The following is a 24,551-nucleotide window of genomic DNA, read 5'->3' as shown; positions in this document are numbered from 1 at the left end:
AGGCTACTTCTTGAAAATGCAAACTGCTGGAATACCTATTTGTGAATGGAAACCTTTGTCAAACCTTGGCAAATTATACATAAATCAGGCTGTGTAATCTTGGTAGAAAATACAGATTCCCTTGCATTTTGGTCACTATTGGACTCGTCTCCAATCGTAGCCTCTGAAGGAGGTGGCCAGGATATCTGGATCCCAGATAATGGTTGAAGACTGGTTCCTGTTCCCTGTGCCAGTCATTGTTTATGAATGTAGCTAAATTAAAACGTGCTAATAAAAAAAGCTTCAGATGACCCTTTGGTTTTAAGATTGTGCGTGTGCACCTGCATGCAACAAAAGCCTGCTCAAAAACATGTGCAGTCAAACTGATTAGACTCTTCCACAAAACCCAAAGTTACCTGTACCAAAAGTCTTTTCATAGGGATTAAACTTTGTGCATGTTCAGGTCCAGTCAATCTGCCAGCAAACACCTGCCCAGCCTCTGAAAATGTGTTTTCACTGTACAGAAACCATTTCTAGATTCTAAATTACACACAAATATTCTGTGTATGAGATCAGACCAAAAAGCATTCTAATGTCAGTATTGGTGCCATACCTGAGCAGGTATTTTCTGTTCTTGATAGGACTAAAGAAGTGTCTTTTTATTAAAAGCTGAGCTGATGGATGATGATGAAAGCGAGGCTAATATCTCATCTGCTTTCCGCTTTGTTTCTGTAGTAGGTGGAAATTGGCCCTTGTATTTGCTTCCCAGTTCTCATGCTGCACGACTGCACTCTTCATTAAAAGGGAAGCTGCGTGCTCAAAGCTGCTTCAGATTATTACCATATGTCTGCAAAGCCCAGCGCTGAGCAGAAAACCAGCTCCCATCCTACCCTCTAATTTCTTATCCCAAAATTGGACATGTGGGTCGCTATGTGTGACAACGTCCCTCCCTTCCCCCGGCCGGCGCAGCACATTCTCACAGTATTTCTTCTCCCATTTTAGATGCATAATAGCAGTGCATCAACCTTTAAGCAACCCTGGAAAATATTATGTCTTGATTTGATATCTAACTGCATGTTGGTTTAACCCTTCAGCTGTTTTTCCAAGATATTAGAGGATCGGAGTGCGTTGTTTCACTCGAGCGTTTTGCAACTGGACTCCTTTTGCTCATTTCCGAGAGGCTGATGTGTGCGTTCTACCTCCTCAGAAATATCTGAGCTCATGCTCCACAGAGCTGGTGCATTCATAAAAACGAATAAATCTTTCAGGAGACATAAAGGGCGCGGGCACTAATCAATGCAGAAAAATGTCAGCCTTTTACAGTTTGAGCAAAACATAAAGAAAGTCCGCTCTGGATGTAGGAGGAGGCCTAAAAGAGATCTTTGTGTCACCCAGTCCAAAAGCCATTGGCCCACATTGCCCGTCCCAGCATGCAACTCACCTCTGCATGAATAAAACACTTGTCTGATGGAGTGGGCAGAAAGCCCCCCTATCTCCAGGAGATCCTACACAGGGCTTTAACATGAGCAGCTTGCCTCACACGCCAACTTTGCACAGTTTGAGAAACTTTGTCATGGATAAAGTCAAACCTCAGGGAAGGCGACGGCAAAGGAAACTTGCTCCTAGAGATGAGATGAGATGAGCAACACCCTTTTTAGCAGTTGGTTGTCTGTAATTTAGTTGGGAAAAGCTTGGATAAATGGATTAGAAGAGGACAGCATTTGGTGCTTGACAGCTCCTGGTGGGCGGCTTTAAGTGGATGATTAGCAGAGAATCTAAAAACCTACAGGATCAACAGGACGATGCAGTGAACAGAAGGTTCAGAGACATTTATTGGTCTTTGCTTTGTGGGGTCAGATGCAGTATTAAATGTTGCTTATTTTTAAATGATAAAAAGTTTGTTGCAGTTACAGAATTGATACTGTTGTCCTCTGGAAATATAATTGTACTCGAAGGAAGTGCATTTGCTCACTTGGACTCGCTGTGAAGTAGGATCAGACTTAGACAGGAGGTTCAAAGCAAGTTTTAGCAAGCGCAAGCTGGATGAGGTAATCGTGCAGGTGGAGATTACAGATGAACATATTGGCAGTTGGCAAAGTTGAAAGCAGAGTTGGCTGGCAGGCTTTGTCTTTAAAAATGGTCAAAGAAAAGGGAGTAATAATTGTCTGCAGAGCTTCAGATAATTGTTCAGTGGGGGAAGGGGCCATGGGCTGCTCAGACTTTTCAATTTCACAAGCAAAGTATGGGCAAAAGGCTAAATTATATTCATTCCTGTAAAATATTTGCTTGTCGAAGAAGTCACAATGTTCCTCTACTGGAAGAAGCGTGGTGCGTACGAGTTGGAGGCTTTGCCATCTCCTTTCAGCGAAGGGTTAATGGAGCGCTACTCCTGGTCTTCATCCCTGGACGTCATCCATGATCTGTGTGGTAAGCTAAGGAACCAGGTCACCTGACTTAACTTTTGGATTAGTGTTTGTGTGTCTGGTTTTCTGCACAACAACACAAGGATGAGCATTGCATTGGTTTGTGTTTGTTTTACTTTGGATTATTTTAAAATATTGAGATGCCAAATATGCCACAGAAATGAATTAACCAGGCCCATTTCACTAATCACCACAGGGCAAATGTCTTTGTACACTTCAAAATGTACTAGATTACAGATTATTACAAATTGTTTGTCCCTGATCTGCTTTCTTTAAGACTGCAAAGCTCAAAGCTGCTTTTTGGAACCAGCCTTAATAGTGACGGCGTGAATGCTGGCTCGCTTTGATATAGAACGTGTTTGCTGTGTGCACGTCTGAGAGCCAAACGCTAAAATCTTCACACGCGCTCAAGTTTCTGATGTGTCCAGTATGTGTCTGCTGAGAAAAAACCCACCAGACTGGTGACATTTAGGCTCAAATACACCGTCTTTCATGCTAATTAGTTAATTAAAAATAAAAGGAGAATCCTTTGCTTATAAGATGAACATTATTCATTATGAAGGAAAAAAGAAATGGACCATGCGCAGTTCAGAGCGTGTCCACTAAGTCGCATCCGTATTTCACTGATATGATCAAGTGATCCTTTAACATTCATAAGAAATAACTCTGCAATGTTTTATGTAACTTTTCTGCAAGAAAAAAAAAGATCACTTTCATTTTGAGTGAAGTATTTTATCCCCATTATGGAAAGGCTTTTTTTTTTTCCATTGCTCTGTTCTTCCGTGGAAAGCACTCAGTGACCTGGCATGAAGACAGCCTCACATGAGGTAGACAAGAGGGAAAGAGCGGATGAGACCAGCTTCACAGATGAAATATTTACCATGGAAGAAGTGCGTAACAGCACTGAAATCCTCCCCTGTCTCCACTCGGTGCCTTTTTTTTTTTTTTGAAGTGGCACAGGGGCAGTTGCTTTCCGCTGTGTCCCCTCTCCCGCCCCTCCAGATTTACGCCATTAGTGAAAGGGAAGTGATAACACACGGCTGTGGAGGAATGTTCTTCATCCTGTCCTCTTTGCCAGCCAGCCTTTTGGAAATCGCACTGCTTTTTAGTCAGTCTGCCTGCTGAGGCAGACCTGTTTGGCAGACGAAAGAGAGAAGAGAGGAGCCAAGAAGGGTACAGTCAGGCTGTGATCCTTACTTTCTTTTTTTTCTCCATTTCTGTAATTAAGTCCTGAGCTTCTACTGAAAACATTCTCAACTGTATGTTAGCTGTCAGCTTTAGGATATTGTTACATTCACCAAAATGGAAGAAAAAAAACAAACTTGAATCCAGAATTCAATCATTTCCATGGATTATCTTATCTATCCAGTGTTCTGGGAATCCATCCTACCTGGCAAACTGTCCTAACTTTGTGAATATGAGCTAGAAGCATACTTTAACAGCTAAAATTAAGTGGCAAATCATCCTAGCATTGTTAATAAGACCTACAAGCATACTTTAACGGGTAAAATGAAGTGGCAAACCGTCCTGGCTTTGAGTATGAGCTACAGCCATACTCTGATGGGCAAAGTTAAGTGACAGACCATCATACCTACTTAAATTTGTGCTAGAATGACTCTGTGACAGCAGAAATGTGCATAAACTACTTACGGTAGGACGTTTTGCCAAAGTAGGATGGTTTGTCAGAACACCGGATCTGTTTTTTTGACATATTTGCAGCGGTTGAAATATGACCAAGAATCTAATTGTGCTGGCAACTCTGTGAAGCTGTACCACGGCACAGCGGTGCTTGACTTTTACACTAATGTCACCGTATTAAGAGGTTCTCTGTTACAGTGCTAACACGCTGATGTTTTGCATGCTAACATTTGCTCAGTTCAGCTGAAGTTGATGACAATGTCAGACGTAAACGGGATCACCTGATTATTACAGTCTGTCCTGAGAGATGTGTAAATATGTACAAAATTGCCACAAAGTTAAATTTCAGGAGAACAACCAACTTTTTTAACTCTATAGGTGCTGTGTAAAAGAATCAGTAATAAAAAAAACTACAATAATAAATAAATAGTTGGATGTATAGCTTCTTTAATAAAGCTAAATAAGCTGTGTTTGGTACTGCTGAAGATAAATCATCTGTTGCAATACAATACAACTTTATTGGCATAGCACATTTAAAACCAGAGGTACACCAAAGTGCTTCACATTATCCAGTAAAAGCAGCAGCAAAATACAAATGCAAATGAGCTAGCAGGTGGAAAGCATTGATTAACAAGCATACAAATTAAGCAGATATCAAAATAAAACTTCAAAGGTAAAATCAATACAAAACATTGTTCAACAAAACAGAAGAAAAGGGGGTTGCATGAGCGTACACTTACAAGAAGCGTGCTCTAGATAGCCGGGAAGGCTGAACCGAATAGATAAGTATTCAAGGATTCAAAAAGTCTGCATCGAATCAGACACACAACTAGCTCGTGGGAGATTGTACCCAGAGGTTAGGTGCAACTGAAGCAAAAGGATGGTCCCCTCTGGTCTTCAGCCTTGGCCTGATGATCTCAGTGCTCTACTAGGAATATACAGGCTGAGAAGATCAGTAAGATAGCTAGGCGCAATTTTATTTATCTCTGTGTGCAACTCTTTGGTCTGTTTGCGCCATCAAAAGGACTTAAATTCAAAACTTTCATGAACTTTTTCCCCACACCAAATATCTCCGTCGATGGATGATTGTGCTACACTTTAGCCTCAAAGCTTTAAAACCTTATTTCTGGCAAAGTCACAAAGCCTTTAAAACGTTTGATTGCAGTTGTTTTGTTACAGTAACTATTGAATTTAAAGTTTCCCTTCACTTGGAAATGAGCTTCAAAATTACTGACCAGTGGCGTTACCAAGATGGTTTCTGACTGGCTTCTGGAAAGACTTTGACTTTAGTGTTGAGGGGGAATCTAGAGCTAGTCATGAACCCAGTTACACAATCACAGTATATATTATGTAACACATCTGATCATGTGGTAATTTATCAGCTACAATTGTGGGCAAAAATTGGATAATGAAAGCTATTTTGGCCTTTTTGTAACATAAGCAGTGTTCTGAACAAATTAGGAGTAGTTTTTGTTATTTTAATTGCAGACTTTTTAAAAATTTTCTTAAGTGAGTCATAATTGAGGCTTCTAAAATCATTGGTTTATCCCAACATGTGCTTCTCGTACACTGTGCTAAGTGCACACTGGCATTCCTCAGGTCATACTCAGACACGAGTTCCAGTAACAGCAGAACATGCCTGTGTTTTGCTGAAAGTTAAGCACCAATAAAGTCCATAAAAGAAAAGCCTGACACAAAGAGGTCACAATAATAATATCTTGCACTTGTACCAATTACTGTACTTTCTGACACAAATGCCCCCAAAAATTTGAGCTATGCAGTAATCCCCTCATGATGCCTCTTAAAAATTGTGACAGGGTTGTGAGTTTTCTACTTTAACGCAAAAGTCACCTAGACCTTTGGATACGCATGGAGAGGCTGGAGAACGGTGCTTTTGTTCATTGCTATTAAATAACTGTGAAATGACTCAGCACAGTTAATCAGATATTTGTATTTTTCCACATCTTGTAAATTGAAAACTGTTGATTGCTTCCTCCACTCTTCTGTGGAACAGTTTACACTTGCTGTCCTGCGGTTTTCAGTTTTATGCATGGCGACCTCGGGTTTGTGCAGATGTGGTGGAGGATGGAGAACGACGGAGGGAAAGGGTGGGAGAGTGTGCGATGCACATGTGTGGGTTTTTACCGCCACTGGGGTAAAACAACATTAAGAAGAAAGCCTGTGTTCTGCCCCCAGTGCCACTGAAGCCTCAGCATTGGAAACAGCTGCAACCTGCTCGTGATTTAAGGGATGCTTACCAGACCCAAACCCAATCCACCTGTAGAGGAACAGGAAAATAGTTGGGCTTTAGTAATAATGGAGGGGGTCGTTATTTACGGACCACAAGCCCCTGGGAGTGAGAATGAGTGTTTGAAATAAAAGGTAGTGTGGACATTAAGCAATTATTTCTAAAAAAGAATTTTTGTATTCTCCTTTTTTTTTTTTTTTTTTTCTTTTAAGTGATTTCCTGTCTGGTAGCCTTTAAAAATAGCTTAATCTTCTGTCTGGGAGCTGAATGAGAGGATTGGACCAATCCCAGTCTCCCCACTTATGGACTCTCAGACCTTGAGGTGTGTTCCTGCAATGTGGATTCTCACTCGGTTGTATCCTATTGTCATACTGTCGAAACCATTATGTGTCTTTCTGTGAGTCTACATATTTGCAGACTTCTCGAACAGTCTCATCGCTAGGAAACTTGTGATGCTCTAATATTATATCTATAAATGACGTCATCTAGTTACTTTGCTGCTGCTCTGCCTTTGCAGAGTTTTAATGTTTAAATAGGATTTTCCGATCTGTTCTCACTCCCAGAGGTAAAATACCGATGCCGCCAGAAGGTGCTGGTGTCCACGAGCTTACCAGTTTTGTTTTTTGTGACTGTGCACCTGTCCACTAAGAATGTTCATTACAGTGCAGCAACAACTATGCACGCACCCCAGACAGCAGACTTTAGAAGTAGAAGCATAAGAAGTATAACAGGAATGACTCCTCAGCTATAGTGTCTCCAGCTGTCTGTGTCTGCAGCAGAAGTATAATCAAGGCCTCAGGAGGCAGGAGGGGTGGAAATGGACTCAAACACCACTGTCGACCAGGAGTCTGTGGTGCATGGGAGCTTTACGGTTTCCTGCTGTTTACCTTTGCTTACTTACTTAGGTTTGAAGTTAAAATTGTAAATTGGGTTTAGTTATGTCCCTTCATTAATGCTGTTGCATTGAAAAAATACTTTTGATGGTACTCGGTGCATTTAAAAAGCAACACTTAGAAGTCCTGAGCAAGAAACCATGAGGGTTGGAAGATCTGTTTCACTATGGCTTTGATCAATAGTGAAACAGATCTCCTAACACGTAAGCTGAGGACACTCTGCGGTCTCCTCTGAGGTGACATTGACAGAACAGCCATGTATGATCTAGGATGAGAACAGGCTGGATTTACATAATATTCATCTTAGCAGTAGTTTGCTAAAATGCATAGCCACTTGGCAGTCATAGGCAGAATGCTATTAATAGACCCAAAATATAAAGTCCTAAAAAGGCAACTGTTAAACACTGTTTGTACTGATTGTATGTCCCATGTGGAGCCCTCATTAATGCACTACAGCTGTGACTTAAGTCTATGAGGGTTTAGTGATTAGGCCCAAGGTGGGAGATTGAGAGACTGATACCAACGTTTCTGTTTTCTCCAACCTGATAAATCAGACTTGCAACTGGTCCTGACTGAGAAACAGCCCAGCACATAACTCCCTGCAAAACTTCTGTTTGTTGTCTTAATCCTTTTTTTAAGGACTGCAGGGAGGTTTTGCTTTACTTGGACAGAGCCAGATTAGCTGGCCCCCTGATTCCAAACTTTATGGTAATGAAAGCTAACTGCCTCCTGGTTCCAGCTCCGTAAGTTTTATTTGGCCATACAGATGAGGGTGATATTGCTCTTATCATTTAGTGCTGCATCAATAAACTATGTGGTCAAGCAGTCACCAAAATAGCTAATATGCACTATAGCAGAAATAAAGCAGCACTATTGCACTTTTTAAACCCGTCCTTTCCTTAATTTTTTTCATATCTACACTTAATTTGGGAGATGGATGGAATTTATGCTAATAGCATTAACTATTAGCGACTCATCTCCACAGCTCTGGCTTCAATCGCCCAACTTTTCTGTCTGCTGCGCCACGGGTGCTGATATGTCCGTCTCTATGCCAACTTTCCCTGCCCGTATGGCATCCACCTGTCTGCCATCTGTGTTTGTCTCCCAGGAGTGCTTTCATATCTATCTCCTGGCAGAGAGGGGTGTGTTGCGTTACACGAGGGGGTGTGGGAGTAGAGGAGGCCGTTAAAGTCTCTCAAAAACAACATGTGAAGACGAAGAGAGGAGCCAAAGTCTGTGCAAACGCAAACATAAGCTCACCCTTTCTCCATGTACCATGATGCGACCGCACCAAACGGAAGGCAGCACGAAGCATTCTTGAGATTCCTTGTGAAATTGTGCCGAAGGCTTACGGTTAAACGCGCGCCCAGCTCTGTCTCTGCCCACCTCATGGTGAAGAAGAGACTAGTGAACAGAGTGAGGCATGATCGAGTGGTGGCTGAACTTGCTGAGAGTTTCATCTCAGACCAAATCTTTATCCTGCAACTGAGGTGTGCTGGGGTCACTGACCATTTGTAAAAAAAACCCTCCTCCCTGAGCAGCCTTGGTCCTCTCATAGGTTGTTTGGGACAGTAGCCTGTGGCTTTGGATTTCTCTGTTTAATCTAATACACTTGGAAGTTGATGTGCATTTTTGTTTGCAAATAAAAGACAAAGCACAAGTGCCAAAGCAATGAATGGATTAAATGGCGTGTTTATAATCTGCTAATATTAGCAGTCAGCCTAAGCAGCTTACAGTCTGTAGTAGGGTTTGAGTTTACGCTAAAGCCAAAGAGTGCATGTGGACATTACAGCAATAGCTTTTTATTTCAAATTTGTTATTATTGCATTTGTTTTATTTCATTGCATTTCACTTTGTCTTGCCAGTTCTTTGAATTGCACTATTCATTAAAGTGCGACATATTTAATATTTAACTGACTGATTGGGGCAGCTAAAGGTTATAATGAATATAGTTAGTGTTTACAACTGGCAGATCCACTGTGTAGTATCTCCCTGCAGTGTATTAGCCACTTCTCCATGTCATAAGAGTTTAATGTTAGACTATCCTGCAGGTCTTTAGTACCCATCTGTACCCATACCTTTAACTATTCTAACAATTCCAAAATTCAGCTCTTAATTCTCATCATAACTGAGTATTTTCTCATGCACTGTGGAGGAAAAAAAAGTATCAAGAAGGTAAGCTAAGCAGCCAGACATGGTTTAGTTTGAATGATCTTATGCATTTCCATCTATACTCGCATCACCAGAAGCTAACGAGCTCTGCAGTGCAAAACAAGAACAGCACTGCTGCGAGATCAATTTCTGTGTGTGAGTCAGAGGTATACCAGATGGCAGAGTGACAGCCTGTGGCAGTGCAGTTGTGTAGGCTCCCATTGTGCTAATGGTAATATGGTAATGTGTTTTGCAAAAAATAAATAGATAAATAAATTAATAAATATTTTTTTTGATATACTGGGTCAACCTGGAGATTCATACACAGTAAACACGTAGTGTGCTCTTTTTTTAAACCTAACCAGCGAGCCAGTGAAAAGGCTGCAACCAATGATTATACTTACCTTCAGTTAATCTTGTCTCCTTTATAAATAAAAGTGTGGAAATTATAAATTCTCGGACTTTATTCATTTTGCTATTATTGGTCTGAACAGCAGTCCAGAATTATGAGGTGTTCAGTATATGATGTCACAGAAAGACTGACATTTGCCTGGGCTTGTAGCAAGCGTCTACATTTGGTGGAGAAGTGAAGAGACTGTTGAAGTGTTGGAACATCATATTCATAGATGCATCATTCTCATCGCAGAATAAGGACAGGCAGACTAGTGTGCATGATTAAATCTGGCCTCGGCTGCTTTGGGCTTATTTATGGGGCTGGTTTGGATACCTAATGTTTCTTTGCCTCGGGCATTGTCTCTCTGCGGTGAGCAGGCCGGCGGAGAGCTGTGTGGATGGGATGCACCCCTGTCTCTTTAGTGTGCAAGCTCATTGTCTGCTGTCACGTGTGTGCGTGTATGGTGTGTGCTCGTGTTTGCTTTTGGCTTAATCAGCAGTGCTGAGTTCAGAAATTCCAGTTCATCAGAGAGAGAAAGAGGGAGAGTCAGCAAGATATGAGCAAGTAGGAGAGAAGATGGAGGTTTGGCACATAATGGTGTGATTATACGATAAAAGGAAGGATGGTCATGAGGAAGAGGGCTAAGGAGAGGAGAGCTTAGCACTGAAATGCTATGTTGTGGGTCGAAATCAAGGCGAGAGAAAGCCATCCATAAAGCTGCATTCATGTGTTGTGTTCCTTTTGTTGTGGCAGTGTTACTGTTGGCCAGTTGCATTGTGTCAAATCAAGAAACGTACCTTTCATCGCAGCTTTGCTAACATTTCTGCACATTTCTTTATTACTGTTCTGTGCTGTGATTATCTAGAAGGCAGTAATAAATTACACCGTTGCCAGTAAGATGATTTCTAGATGGTTTTGTATGTTGAATTCAAATCTGAAAGTAGATTTGAACCCAACATTTCAAATTTGGATAAAATCTGTGTCAACAGGATTTATGCAATGATTAGACTCCAGTTCTAGTTATCCTGGTTTCTTTTCCTTCTTAACTTTTCTCAGGTCCTGTGTAGGCTCTTTGTGGAATTCTTTCCTTTGTTTCTTTTGACATGATTTACAGTTAAGAGTTCATCTGCTATAGTTTTTCTTAGGCCTGCTACTTTGTCTTTTCTCCCCCACTTGTCTAATTTCCTTTATTTCTAAGGACATGCTGCATAACATGGTAAGATATGGCAGGTTTTTTGGCTAATAGCTCTTTGGAAATAACCTTGTTGGTGCAAAAATGCTATTTTATATCTGACAAACTGCTTTATCTTTGGCATTTTTAATTGATTCAGCTAAATAAATGGGAACAAATGATACTTTTGCCACGTGCTGTACAATACAAGAATGTCTAGCTCCTTGTAAGCAAAATGTAAAGAAATTGTAATTCTTTTCATTTATCTCTGCATGTAAACAAGCTTAATATAATTCGGTGTGTTACCATTAGTGTATATACTTGAATTCTTCTTCATGTTAGGAAGGGGAGACTTCCCTGTGTCTCTCTCCTTCCTTCCTTCCTTTCCTCCTGTGAGGTGCACGTATGCAGCACCACTGCACAATTAGCAGTTAGCGTTATACATGTGGATAGCGCTACATAAGTCACGAGTATTAAATTGTTTCCCTACACCGACCAACTTTATGTCTAGAAACTGAGAGTGAAGCCCTCACTGTCTAGCTGCTTTCACATATGTACATGGGAAAACTCAACTAGCTGTCTTTAACCTGGCAGCACACACGTACAAGGTGTGTGTCATGCTCGCTATACCATGGTAGAGTAGCCCGGGTTATTGTCGTGATGCCTACAAAGTGAATGTGTGTCCTTTGCCTAAACCAAAAGTGTATCCAAAAGTGAGAATGTGACTCATGCAGATAGTTTGTTTTATGATAAATGTGATGAAAGATTACTTTTGAACAGTACACCAGCACACCTGATTTGCCTGGCTGTAGTTCATGTGTGAAAATGGTTTCAGTATGCTTATGGATGCTGACCACAAAAAATACAGTGGCCTTTTGTTTTTTGGATCTTTCTCATTGGTGGAGCTGGAAAATGTGGCCAAAAAACCACTTTTGCAACTGGCACAGTTAAACCATGAAGAATACATTTACAGGCTGCAAAAAGATCTTGAGTATGACGCTAAATGTTGTGTATAGACCCTTTCCCTTAAGTTGTGGTTGGCCAACCAAGTTTATTTTTATTTATTGATTTATTTTTTAAACCATAACCAGTGTCCAAATGTTTAGGTCCACTTTGGATTTTGTGTTTACTGCTTCACCTCCCTGCATTGACATCTGAGATCACACCGATAAGCCAAGTAACATTTGTTTTGTGGACGACTGTAAACTCTCGCTGTGGTAAAGACTGCTCTTCTTCTTTGGGAAACTCTCCATAAAAGCTGGAGGCTCCCTCTGTAGCCTGCTGCTTGTAAACCCCGAGGGAAACATTAACCTGAGGCCCGCTGGCAGAGGCCACTGTCAGAGCTGAGAGCGCGTCTCGGCCTGCTCCCAGCACAGCAGACACACAGGAGAGGCCCATTTTCTTCTTTTTTTCCCAGAAGGTGGTGGAAGCTTTACAAAACAGGCTAGGCCTCTGCTCTATCACTTTAAATGGTTTTAAGGGTCGTGAAGGTGTTTGGGTCACTCTTTCAACATCTAAACTGTTGTTTAGATTAGTTGTTTACTGTTGTTTACCGTCTAAACAAGTAATTTCAACAGTTTAGGTGTACTGGCATAATTTTTTACACACATTTGGTGTCCCCAGAAGGCCAATCTTCATGTCTCATTACTGACATCCTGACTTTGTTTAGGGTTAAAATGGATGATTTTAGCTTTAGAGCATCTCAGCAGTGTTTTTAATAGAATATTATGAATTTTTGTACATATTTGTGTCAGATCTACTTTAATGTTAATGTTTGATGTGTATGCGTTAGTCCCCGCAGGGAAATTACTCCTCTGCATTTAACCCATTCACCCAGTGAAGCAGTGGGCAGCCACCAATGCAGCGCCCGGGGAGCAGTGTGTAGGCACGGTACCTTGCTCAGGGGTACCTCAGGGTAGCTGTTCAGTGGAGTCGAACCCCCGACCTTCCGATCATGGGGCAACGACTCTACCTACTGAGTTATCCCTGCGTTGCGTCATTACAGCATGTCCTTGTTGCTCAAGTTTTTAACTCTTTGCTCCTTAAAGATGACATGTGAGGACCTCCCTTGTACCTTTAATAACTAGCCAGCTTGGAATCTATCACAAATGACCATTAGAATAGGTTTGGGGGTTTTCCAAGGATATCCCTACTAAGGTGATCACTTTTTGTTCTGGAAGCAGGCCAGAAATATGACAGAAACTGCTGAGTTCCTATAAGAGAAACAAGGTTGACCCCTATTGGGCATCCAAGAGGGGAAAAAGTTGAGGCACATAGTGCATTTCTGGTAGGGACGTTTTGTTGCTCTGCTGGGAAAAAAAAATCACAAAAACCTATTACAATATATCAAAAACTGTTTTCTGACCAGATACTTATAAAAATTAAGTTTTTCAGTTAAGTTATCAGGGCTTTGCGTGCTATATGTGAACTGAACATATAAATATGACCTATAGACATGAGCATTTTATCCTGAGGACCTTGGGACAGTCTCACCAAGCTGCTAACATGACTCTAAACCCCGAGTCCACTGTTGAGTAACTTGACTGCACACAGGTTGACCCTTCCCATCACAGCTGGGAAACCTCTGGCTCAGTGGTATGCACCAATTACAATGTTTTTCCGTCTTCCTCACCAGCACCCTTTACCTGTGATTGCAGCTGCAGCCAAGTGGATGACTCAAGGTGACTCGTTTCTGTGTGCGGGCTGTGAGCAGGGCCTCGTTTCTGTGATGACAAATTGGTGTTTTAAATTTGACCTTCAGTTCAGCCACTAAGTGACTTCATTTCCTAGCACCAGTCCTCCTCTGTTTAATGTTATTTTATTGGTGCAAAAATAGAGACTAGATTATTAGTGAAAGTTTTACTAAAAAGTCCTGTCATGCGTGGAAACTGCAGATCTTTTGGAGCGAGGCTCCTTCTGTTTTACCCTCCTGGCTTTTACTTTCTCCTTTCTTCACATGTATTCTCTGCTTTTCTCATTAAACGGTCAGATAAATATTGGTGTGCTCAGGGCCTCTGTTATGATATTTTTATCGTATGTGTACATGTAGGAGATGTAGATGTAAACACTGCCTTTTATCGTGCCCCCCGGTGTAGCGATAGCCAGCTAGTAAGTAGACTTTAGAAGTTTATTTGACAACAGTGATTTGTTATTGTGCAGCAGAGTGCTGCGAGCTTGCCCATGATGAGTGCACTTTTGTACAAAACCCAGATTGGGGCTTCCTCTCATTTGCTCCATTTTCTTCCTGTCTGTTCTTGTCATTTCTCTCTGATCTCCTCCCAAAAACACACCCCACCCTCTTCCCTCTGTTTACCTTCCCTTCATGAAATCTCTGTAGCCGAAGTTCTTTTTCTTTTTTCTTTCTTCCATTTTTTTTTATTACGTGGCTTCTAGGTCTCTATTACTGTGTGTTTCTTGTGCTCGTAGTCGCTCCATCCTTATGTAAACACAGGCAGCGACTTTTAGTCTCGCTGTCTGCAGTACGTTTTTAAAACTTTACCAAGAAAGGTGTGTTAATGGACGTGCTGCTGGCTGGGTGGCTGGTTTGGTGTTTTTAGTGATACAGAGGGAAGTCAAACTGACCCGTGTGTTCTGTTTCAGATGAGAAGCCCGTCCAGGAGGACGATGGGGTGGTGTGCCAACATCCCGAGTGTCCTGAGCGGCGGAGGGCCTCTAAGGTAAGATCCTTAAGGCTTGAAAGGCTGTGCATGAACACATTTCACTTTCAGTGAGATGGTATAAAAATGATTATTGGCGTAAGTCCGTTAACTAACTGGGGCAAGGTCTACGTCTGCAAGGACAGGCTGCAGGGAATGCAGTTTTTATACCCAAACTGCAGCTCCTCCTGGTAATGTCTATGTGTGAATGCAGAGCATCATATTATTTATTCCTTACATTAATTGGACTTTGAATTGGACAAAGTCCATACAAGCTCTGAACTGGCCACCAGTTAGTTTTAAGCAGTTAAATGATAATAACACAATTAAAATTATTTCAAGCAATTCAAGCGTAAAAATCCTGGTTTCCAGCGTGATGGAAGAAAAGATCCACACTACTGCCACATCGTCCAACAGCCGAGTCAGAAACAGTGATGGAAAATCATGTCCGCAGACACAAAAATTAATCAGGTTACTATATGACTATATTGAGGTGTTTTGATTGAGCTAACAGTAGCCATCAGAATTTGTTTGTAATGTTAGGTTTTTACAATATTTTCATGAAGTCTAACAAGCTTACTATTATTTATTACCAGCGTTATGTGTCCATGTCACCTGGTTTTACACCCGTGTACATTTGTGAGTAAATTTAAAGTCATCAGCAGGTTGATGTTATATATAATGTGCTTATTAAATTTTTGTCTTGGAGTTTAATGAGGAAAAAACAAAATGATGAAAGATACCAAAATGCCATATACCTGCATTATTTCTTATGTCCAGCAGGGGGCGAGTACTCTGGTTCCAAAAAGAAATAGTCAACATTAGCCCTTGTTTCCCTAACTATGACCTCAGTAAACACTAATAAAGTTACTGGTTTCTTATTCTACTGCGTTCAACACAATTCTCATTTTAAAATGTATGGTCCCACTAGAGTCAAAAAGGCCCATAAAGGAGGGAATGGTTTCACGCAGATTTAGCTTGTAATGAACGCTATGGCCACATTTATGAAGGTATTTTGCTGAACATAGCTATTTGTATGCGTTTTGGCCTTTTCAATGAAAAGTGAATACTGAAGATTACTGTTTTGGAAAAACTCCTGTTGAGGTAAAGCTTTTTGAAAACTCCATATGTCTGCACAAAGAAAACAGACTTGAGACTGCATACATGTAGCTGTATCCTGGCATATCGCTATCCTATGAATGTGGAGCAAGATGGCGACAATTGACTCTTTATTTACTGTATGGATTGTGCATGAAATGGAGTTGATGACTGAGCCTTACAGATGCTGGCAGGTGTACAGAGCAAAGGTAGCCATCCACTTGTGTTGATGTAGTTCTATAACAGACAGCTGGACAGGAGTGGTGTCAGGTCTTGACTTTATCTTTTGGGACTAAAAACAAACTTAGTTCCATGCTACACTCACAGTAAAGGAAGTACTTGGGGCGGATGGATGAATCACCAAAAAGCCTGACTTGGACATAGAGACCGCTGTTTGCATTCCACTTCCTTCTGACAGTCAGATGGGTTTCTTTAAACCATAATGATAATGGTTGTTTTTTTTCTAACCTTAACCAAGAAGCTATTATTTTAACCATGATGACGAAGGTCCTCTAACATTAACAAACCAGTAATTTTAACCACCACACGTTTCCCCATCTTTAACAAGTACTTATTTTAACTCAGACCGTGAACATTCCTCAACCTGAAACAAATCTTTTTTGCGCCTAACCTTAACCAAAGTTAACCTGGTGGGATTTTAATACAGATGTCAGAGAAGTAAAAGCTTTTGTGTGACATTCTGAGCGAAGCTACACGGGATGTGATTAGTAAGATGTCCAATGTCTTAAACTACAAATTAAAAAACTTTGTAATGAAAAGGCACAAACCCTGACTAACTCCTCTTGGCCTGAGTGTTTGAATTTAATTAGCCTGACAAAATGCTGTTGTGGTACAGTACTGCGAAAGGCGAAGCAGAGTGGGAAATCTGCTTTTCTTCTTCTTTAGGTGTTAAAAGTGGCGTGAGTCTTGGGGCTCTGTGTCTGGCCACCAGACTGTGAAATGAATTATTCCTTTGAAGCCACTGGTTTCTGAAAATGGGAGTCTGGCCAGAAGACCAAGGGAAACCGCCATAGTGTCTGGCTGGTCACTCGCTAACTCTGGTTTGTTTTAGTTTGTCTGCTCTGCCCTGACATCTCCCTCCTGCCGCTAAAGCTGGGCATTAGACAGATTTCCTATTGAAATGAGATGTTGTCTCCTACTGTCCTCTCTGTGGAAACAATGGAAAAGGAAGATGACACGGAGAAAAGATTTCGAATTCAGGCAGGCCTCTGGAGAGAGAGAGAGACGAGTTATATATAGTTTTTCTCCATGGCAACTGAGAATAATGAAATGGGGGAAAGAAGAAAGATACAAAGTGCTTAACCTGAACTATTCACACTGTCTCTTTCCTTTCTCCCCACATAAGTCTCCAAAATCCACTTTTCCTTAAAGACAAAATCACTTCAGACTGTCTGGCCCCTCTTGCATGACAAAGTCTGTCCTGTTTTTAGGATTTGTGTGCCGAGTTGTAAATGAGGCAGGAGGCTTTCTCCTTGGTCAGGGTCAGGCTTGACGTTATTATGTAAGGAGATTATAGAAGGGCTTGTATCCAGGTGCGGACTGGGACAGACGGGAGGAGAACGAGGCTGACGGCAGATACAAGGTGTACGGTCTTTTTAGGTAACACAGAGGCTTTTATTTACATTGTGTTTCAAACAGTTATCACCTTCTTCAGATCGCTAAGCTCCATTAAACATTCAGATGTTACTAAACTTCTTCACATAAACTTAAAAATAATTCAATTATTTGTGTATTTTCAAGTGACGGACTAAAAAATGAATCCAACACAAGTGCTCACACTGCAGTTCCTCCGATGCTCATCTCCAAAAGCAAATCAAACCTGTAGACTCCCATGTGTAGTTACAGCCTAGAATATATTTTTTGTTTCTATGCTTACTAGCAGCTAATTTCACCCTTTCAAATTACTTTTTTTTTTAATAGCACAGACTGTTAAATGGTTTCCAGTCGCTCTCTGCTTTGTGACTTTAGGTTAACTAATTTGATTTGCAGGACCTTTTGACCATGTTTGTTTGTAGTCTTTGTGACTTTGAGTCCTTTTAATACAGCAGTTAAAAAAAATATGGCTTGCTGTGCAGTTAATTGTGCAAACAGACCAATGAAATTTGACATCACTGAATCTCTAACCTGATGGGTTTTTTTTTTTTTCTTTTTGTTTTTTTTTGAAGATGAATTCAAGTTTTAGTTTTTTGTGTTAATTTGGTATTTTGCTTATTAGTGTCTCAGCTGACTCCAGGTTTCACCAATCTTATAAACGGTACATTGCACAATGACTGAAACTAGCACCACTGAATATACAATGGGCTGAGAGGTCAGTTCCTTGATCGTTAATATGCAAATTCTCATGACCATTGATCAACCACTACTGATCAAGGCCCATTGATCAAAGACCACTGATGAGGATGTCTACATCCTGGACAGGGAGGAACGCTGGTTTGAGTGCAGAGTCAAGGAGGCCATTTACGTGAAAAGGGAAAGACCATCTCTTAATCGAGGAGGGGGCCTAAGGGTACATCTTTTACCATCTTTCAGTAATGCTGTGATTGCAGCCATTCCCCAACTCTCTGTGAATGGTACTCATGGCCATATATCAGCAGTCTTTGATCAATGGACCTTGATCAGTAGTGGTGGATCAATGAGAATTTGCATATTAATTATCAACTGACCACCCAGCCCATTGCTGCTTCAGTGGTGCTAGTTTCAGTCATTGTGGAATGTACTGTTTAAAAGATTGGGGAAACTTCCAGTCAGCTGAGACTGAAGCGATCACTTGGATGAGTGACAAAACGTTTTTCCCACTGAAAGCGCTACATCCAGATCAACAGAATCAACCTTTTGGGATTTACTTACCTGGATGATTGAGCATGCATCAAGACACTTTGCTTTGAGGGGTTTTTGAAGTCTGTACAGTGTATACAGTACTACACCCATATTAACTCCTGTTCGTGAATAAAGCAGAGATGAACTCTACAGTCAATAAGTGCACTTGAATTGTATTTTCTGTTTTACTGCTAATATGTAATAATTCCACTTTCAAAGTGTAAATATTAACAAGAGTTCATTATATTGAAAGACTTAAATGTGCTTAATGGAAAAAGTGGAAGAAACTACCTGCAAAGTGTGCAATATCTACATGTAAAATATCTACAGACTTTATCTTAAGTCAAAAGAAATGCGTTGCATCTGTTTGATTCAATCTTGTACCATCATAAAAACAGGTTTTGTAAATATATAGTACTCTATATACTAGACACATTAAAATTAAGCCTCTAAAAGCCACCTGTTGGCTGTATAATGAGTAGCAAGTGAATGGTTTCAAATGAAAGACATTCATTGAAAATATTGTTTTAAGTGAGTCACTGGTGTTATTCTTGCACCTCGATCCTACACTGCCTGTTTCTGCTCTAGTGAGGAGTGGATAACCCAAGATGTCACAATTCCTAACGCTTCTGGTAACTGTATACTTTAACTTAAGAACATTGAGGGTGAGTCATTTTACATTTTTTGGTTTCCAGATCATGAAAAATCATTTTTGTTGTGTACTGGAAGATGTTGTGATATTATTCATGCTCACAGCTGTTGCTCAATAGTAGAACTTGTATTGTCTGTAACAAGCTTTAAGCAGCAGGGGGCATTTCATGGCCGCCCTGACCTCCAGGTCTGCTGCTGCTTATTCTCCTCCAAAGCTCAGTCTGACTAGCGAGAGCCACATTTCTCAGAAGAATTTGAGCATAAATATATCCCTCGACTTTTACCCACTCCACCCACGAAACCGATTTAGACACATCAAAGAAAGCATTTTTTACTAAATAAAAAAAACACATTAAACTTTTATATTTCACTTTAAGAGTTTTTGAAATGACTCCCAATCATCTCTTTGATATGTCGGCAGCTTGGCAACAAGCTACACTGCAGGCACAAATGCATAGAGAGAGAAAGCGAGTCTTGGACTTGTAATGCTCTTTTTCAGCTGTTTTATTCCCAGGCAGGCTTGCCTTTAGTCTCCTCCTGCTATAGATCAGCTCCCTGGTGAGGCTGTGTCACTTCTAGTCGCAGCATGACTGGCTGGGACTTGAATGAGTCCACCTGGGCCATAATTTACTGGAATCACACCAGGTGTCACCCTGTACTTGTGCTGCTGTAGCTCAGCTGTGCCACCACGTTAAAAAGCAGAGCTCCTAAAGGTTCCTAAAAGGATTTTAAATGGCCCAACACATGTGTTTCCACGGGTTTTTTTGCTGGCGTGTTTGGATACTTTTGGTTTCCTTAAGTCAGAGGGATTTGAAATCCGTCTGCAGGTGTCTGTCTGAAAGATAATGTTACAGGGTGGGTTCTCGATTGAGGTGGTGGGATACGGTAGTGCGTGCTGGTTAGTGCTCACTGCTAGTCTGAGCTTGCTTGCTGGATTGAGGTACAGACAGAGAGGAGTTTATTATCCCCCTCCTCCTTCGCTTCTATCCCACTGGTCCCCTTTATTTCCCTCCCTCCCTCCTTCAGGATTGACATGACCAGACAAGATGACTCGCAAGGCGTGGGTTGCTTTGCCAACGGGCCCCTCCCAGTCCAAACAGCTGGAGGCACAGGGATAATGTGTAGAAAGTGGAAATTGACAGAAGCACAAAGGATGAGGAAATGTTTAAGTCAGCTGGATCCCCCTCGGTCTCTGTACATGCATTGTGTGAACTTTAAGCTTCTTTCTGTACGCTTGTGTCTCCAGCTACTCTCTTCCAAATAGTTGCTTTTTAATGTGCTCCAGGTTTGGACAGATCTGGGTAAACGGCATCATTTTTTTTAGGCAGCTAGGACATGAAATAATTCTCAGCAAGATCGAAACTAAAGTGTGCTTTTATTTATTGTTGAATTGAAGTAGAAGTGAGTTTATATGACTGCTCCCTTAGAAGGCTTCTGTAACAGGGATTTTGATCTCAATGGGACTTCTTAGTTAAACCAAATATTAGGAAAAGTGGCAATAGATTTGCTGATAACGTCTAGATGTAAAAAGATGTATGAATCATTTTAAATTCAGTGGAAGAATTCCCTCTGTCCTGACTCATGATGATATGGGAACCTTATTGAAATAATTACACGAAACTAACATCAGTGCTGTATTTTACCCTGTTTTTCATCGTTTTAGAGAGATTGGAAACTCTCATAGTTGCATTAATTTGTTGCACCTTCTTCTTCTTGAATTGTTAATGCCTCCAGCTGGAGAACTGGCACCAACAGCTTTTTTTTTCTATTTCTATAAACCTAATATCTGAATAATGTCAATGTAATATCCATTTTCTTTAGTCAGTTTAATGTGCACACAGTTAAAGTTGCTCTGTATTTGGACATGTGGAGTACATCTCATTTAATCACTCATGTTTCTGGCTGGCTTCCATTTTTATAAAAAAATTTCTCTTTTCCCTCTTTTGTTCCCACTCTTTTATGTTTTATGAGCAATCCTTTGCTTATGTTTAATGGTAATTAATTTTTATTAGTCACAGTCTTATGCGATATACTTAGACAGAATCACCTTATTACTCGCAGCTGACTCATTCAGTCTGTTTTTCTTTTTAGCGGCTATCAGTTCATTTTGTCACGAATGTTTCTTCTTTTATAAGCACAGACACAGTGGATCTTCAGATTTGACCTTGCTTTCTGTTCCACTGAACTGCTCAGTTGAAAAGTCACACTTAACCGACACTGACAGGGACCTTCCGAGGCTGCTAAGTAAACACGTTCATTTGGCTGGATGCCTACTTTCTATATCTTTGAGGGGGATCTAGGGTGAAGGGTATTAGGCATTATTTCCTGGTAGAAATGGCTTCGGTTCTAGGTGTCATAAGCCCCTTTCAGACATACCCTCCTTTCATTAATCTCAGTGTGTCAGCTGTATGAATGAGCAGTCTTGTTCTTGTTGGAAGAGGCACAACTGCAGTCTTGCTATGGGACAGTAATGTTTGCTTTCAGTAAAGGACAAGTCTGAACTACATATAGTAACATTACCAAACAGGCACATCCTCCCACATGCATCTTTGTGAGTTTAATTCACTAGAAGGTGTGTTGAACAGCAATGTGTATATAATGACATTTTTTTAAAAAGTATCTCAAAACACTGAAAACAAACACCTGAGGCAAACCAATGAAGAAAGACAAATAAGAAAAGCGAACAAAGTTAATACTCCAAGAGAGTCACTCTTTGTGACATTGATGAAAGAACCAAGCTAAATAAAGCAGGTACTGACAAGAACTGTGGCCATAAAGGCAATAAATCTTCTGCTCATAACTTAAAAGGAACCTACGGTATGTCTAAATAACAGGACACCATCGTATGATTAGTGAAGCCAGCAGTATTACATACCCAACATCTGAAAAAGGCAGCATATTTTCTCTAACAACTCACCACTTGCCTAATTGTTCTTGAATCTTCAGCCTGGGAGGATTCACAACTTTTTCTGAAAGCTCATTCAGCATGCATGGACTCTAAAACAGCCGTTCTACATTCATACTATCCACTTCTTCTGCTCATTTTTCTGGATTCATTGGGTCTTTTAGGAATTTCCAGTTAATGTTAGAAAATGGGGAAAAATGGCTGTGTATATTTGCCTTTTTTCACGTCATGCAGCTTCTTCCAGTATCTTCAATAGAGAGCTGCTGATGGTGATTTATCTCTGGACACAACATACATTATGTTCATCAATATTCTTCACAGCTTGTATTGTAATTTAGACATTAAAGTCTTGAAAAAGATGTCAAAGGATGTGACCTCAGCTATATAAACGTTAGGTTCTTGGAAAGTTTACTCTATGAAGTAACGAGAGACCATTGATTGAAATGGTGGTCTAAAATGCTTTGGTTATTCCAGAGTGAATTGAACATTACAGGAGCTGAGGAAATGTTGCCTAATTACATTTCAATATGAAGCTTAGTACTGGAAAACTATGGTCGTAATTAGCTTTTTAGTCCATGCTTTACATTCAGAGATGAATACACTGATGCTGTTCAGAATCACTATACTTCTACTTTTTTACTGCTAAAGCAATTTTCGTTGTTAAGATTGTGATGTAATTGGTAAAAATCAACTTTTACTAGACGACCTTATTAACTAATGCTATAAACTCACCAAATTCACACAGCTTGGCTAAGCTACAGTTAGGTGACTAACATTATCTAGCTCTAACACTAATTAGTGGTAATTGGCTAGCTCTCCAAATTACTTCATCAACTAGTGTGACCCACTCAAACAGTACTGATTTTTACCAACCATAAATTATGCTGTGCTGCAATGCAAAGGTTTCTTAATCACAATTGCTTACTGAAATACTAGTCGGGGCTTGGCTACGCAGTGTGTAGCTAATGCTGCCTGCTTACATCATTCATGATGTACATTTACATACAATAGTGTCATGCAACAGGGCACTTGTTGATATGTGTGGTTTACTGGGTGTTACTGAGAACTCTAAAAAGCTCAAATTATGGAGGATAATAATTAATGTCATGGTGCAATGGGATGAGTAGTAAGGATAATGTAGCACCTTGTACTTTTGCAGCCTTAAAGGCATCATGTCTAAAACCCCCTAAATTTTATTAAATTAAATGTCCTGAACTTATTTATCCATCTATTTTATTCCATGTATCCATTTCAGTTTGGATTGGGTGGTCTGGAGCCTATCCCAGCTGTCATAGGCTTAGAGACAGGGACACCCTGGACAGGTTGCCAGTGTAACACAATGCTAACCCAGAGAAAGGCATTAATCTAACCCCATCCAGAGGACCCACGTAGATATGATAGTATTTGCAGATTCAGTTTTAAGGAACTTGAACTTAGGAATATAAGTATTTATTGCATATACTCTCTATATAACTGTAAAAAAAATGGAAACATCTGACAGTTCAAACCAGAGATTTGGTGTGCTATCCAGTAAAGTCTCAGTTATAAGAACAGTCTGGATTAAACTGTCTGGCCCTCTCTTGCATTAAAACGTTTTGTTTTGATTCACTGTTAATCATCTCTTTGTTAGGATCCTGTTTGTTATATGATTGACCAGTCTGCTTGAAGACATTAAAACCAACACAACAATAAGGAAAAAGTGTGGAAAGCTTTAGTGAAATAATAACTTTAATTCGCAATTGGCTTTTTGATGTGAACACTATTACTTTAAGTAGTCTTGGAAATGATTTTGCTACCTTGAGAAAGACTGAAATCATAATCTTTGTTGCTTCAGTGTAATCTTTTGTGTTACGTTGCACACCACGCTTATCCTGTTAAACACAATAATATCTTCTGTGTTTTGGGTTATTACTCAAAAGTGATATTCCCACAATTATGTGGACATTTTTCTTCAATGGCGTAACACTGTTGCGTGGATCCCTGCCACGGTGCAAGCTACAACAGCTCCGTCTTCTTCAAACAGACACGCAGCCTACATCTAAAAGGCAATCAGCAGCTCTTTTGCCTGTGTCTACTTTTCCAGCTCTGTGAAACGTTTCGTTCCAGAGAAAGACTCTGATGCTGTCTTTATCGTCAGACCCTTGTCACCTACCACTATTGAAGATTGGCAGTGAAATATCAGGTATGAATGTAGCTAATTCCAGAGAAATGGAAGACCACAGTCACAACTGTTGCATTGTCTTCTTTACTTGGAATTTGTAAAGTAGTTTGGATTTTGTTTTTTACACTTTAACTGGAACTTTTACTTGTTTTGACAAGAAGTAATGAAAGTGCGATTTTTGCAATTTTTGAACACGCCCACTAGTGCATCACTGTTTGTAAAGATGCTGTTTTTTAGTAATCTGTCTCTTATACTTCATTCATGATGTCAGCTTTCCAAATAAATGGCAAATCATGTTTGGTTTGTGTCAGTCTGTGTTCCTACCCTCACCTTTGGTCACTAGCT

General features: G+C 40.4%; 1 protein-coding gene across 2 annotated transcripts in view; it reads left to right on the top strand.

Annotated features, from left to right (window-relative positions):
• plekhg5b (pleckstrin homology domain containing, family G (with RhoGef domain) member 5b) overlaps positions 1-24,551 on the top strand; it is a 76,334-nt gene that overhangs the window by 10,957 nt on the left and 40,826 nt on the right. Inside the window, exons 1-2 of one of the 2 annotated variants that reach the window (XM_026154207.2) lie at positions 2,268-2,406; positions 14,498-14,574. In XM_026154207.2, the coding sequence (XP_026009992.2) occupies positions 2,283-2,406; positions 14,498-14,574 (201 nt within the window). In that variant the 5' untranslated portion in view covers positions 2,268-2,282. Of the gene's footprint in view, positions 1-2,267; positions 2,407-14,497; positions 14,575-24,551 lie in introns of those variants that run through there. The other variant, XM_080295059.1, reaches the window with a different exon arrangement.

The sequence above is a fragment of the Astatotilapia calliptera genome, chromosome 20 (assembly GCF_964374335.1).
Source record: "Astatotilapia calliptera chromosome 20, fAstCal68.1, whole genome shotgun sequence".
Taxonomy (NCBI): domain Eukaryota; kingdom Metazoa; phylum Chordata; class Actinopteri; order Cichliformes; family Cichlidae; genus Astatotilapia; species Astatotilapia calliptera.
This window is presented reverse-complemented; position numbering and strand designations above follow the sequence as displayed.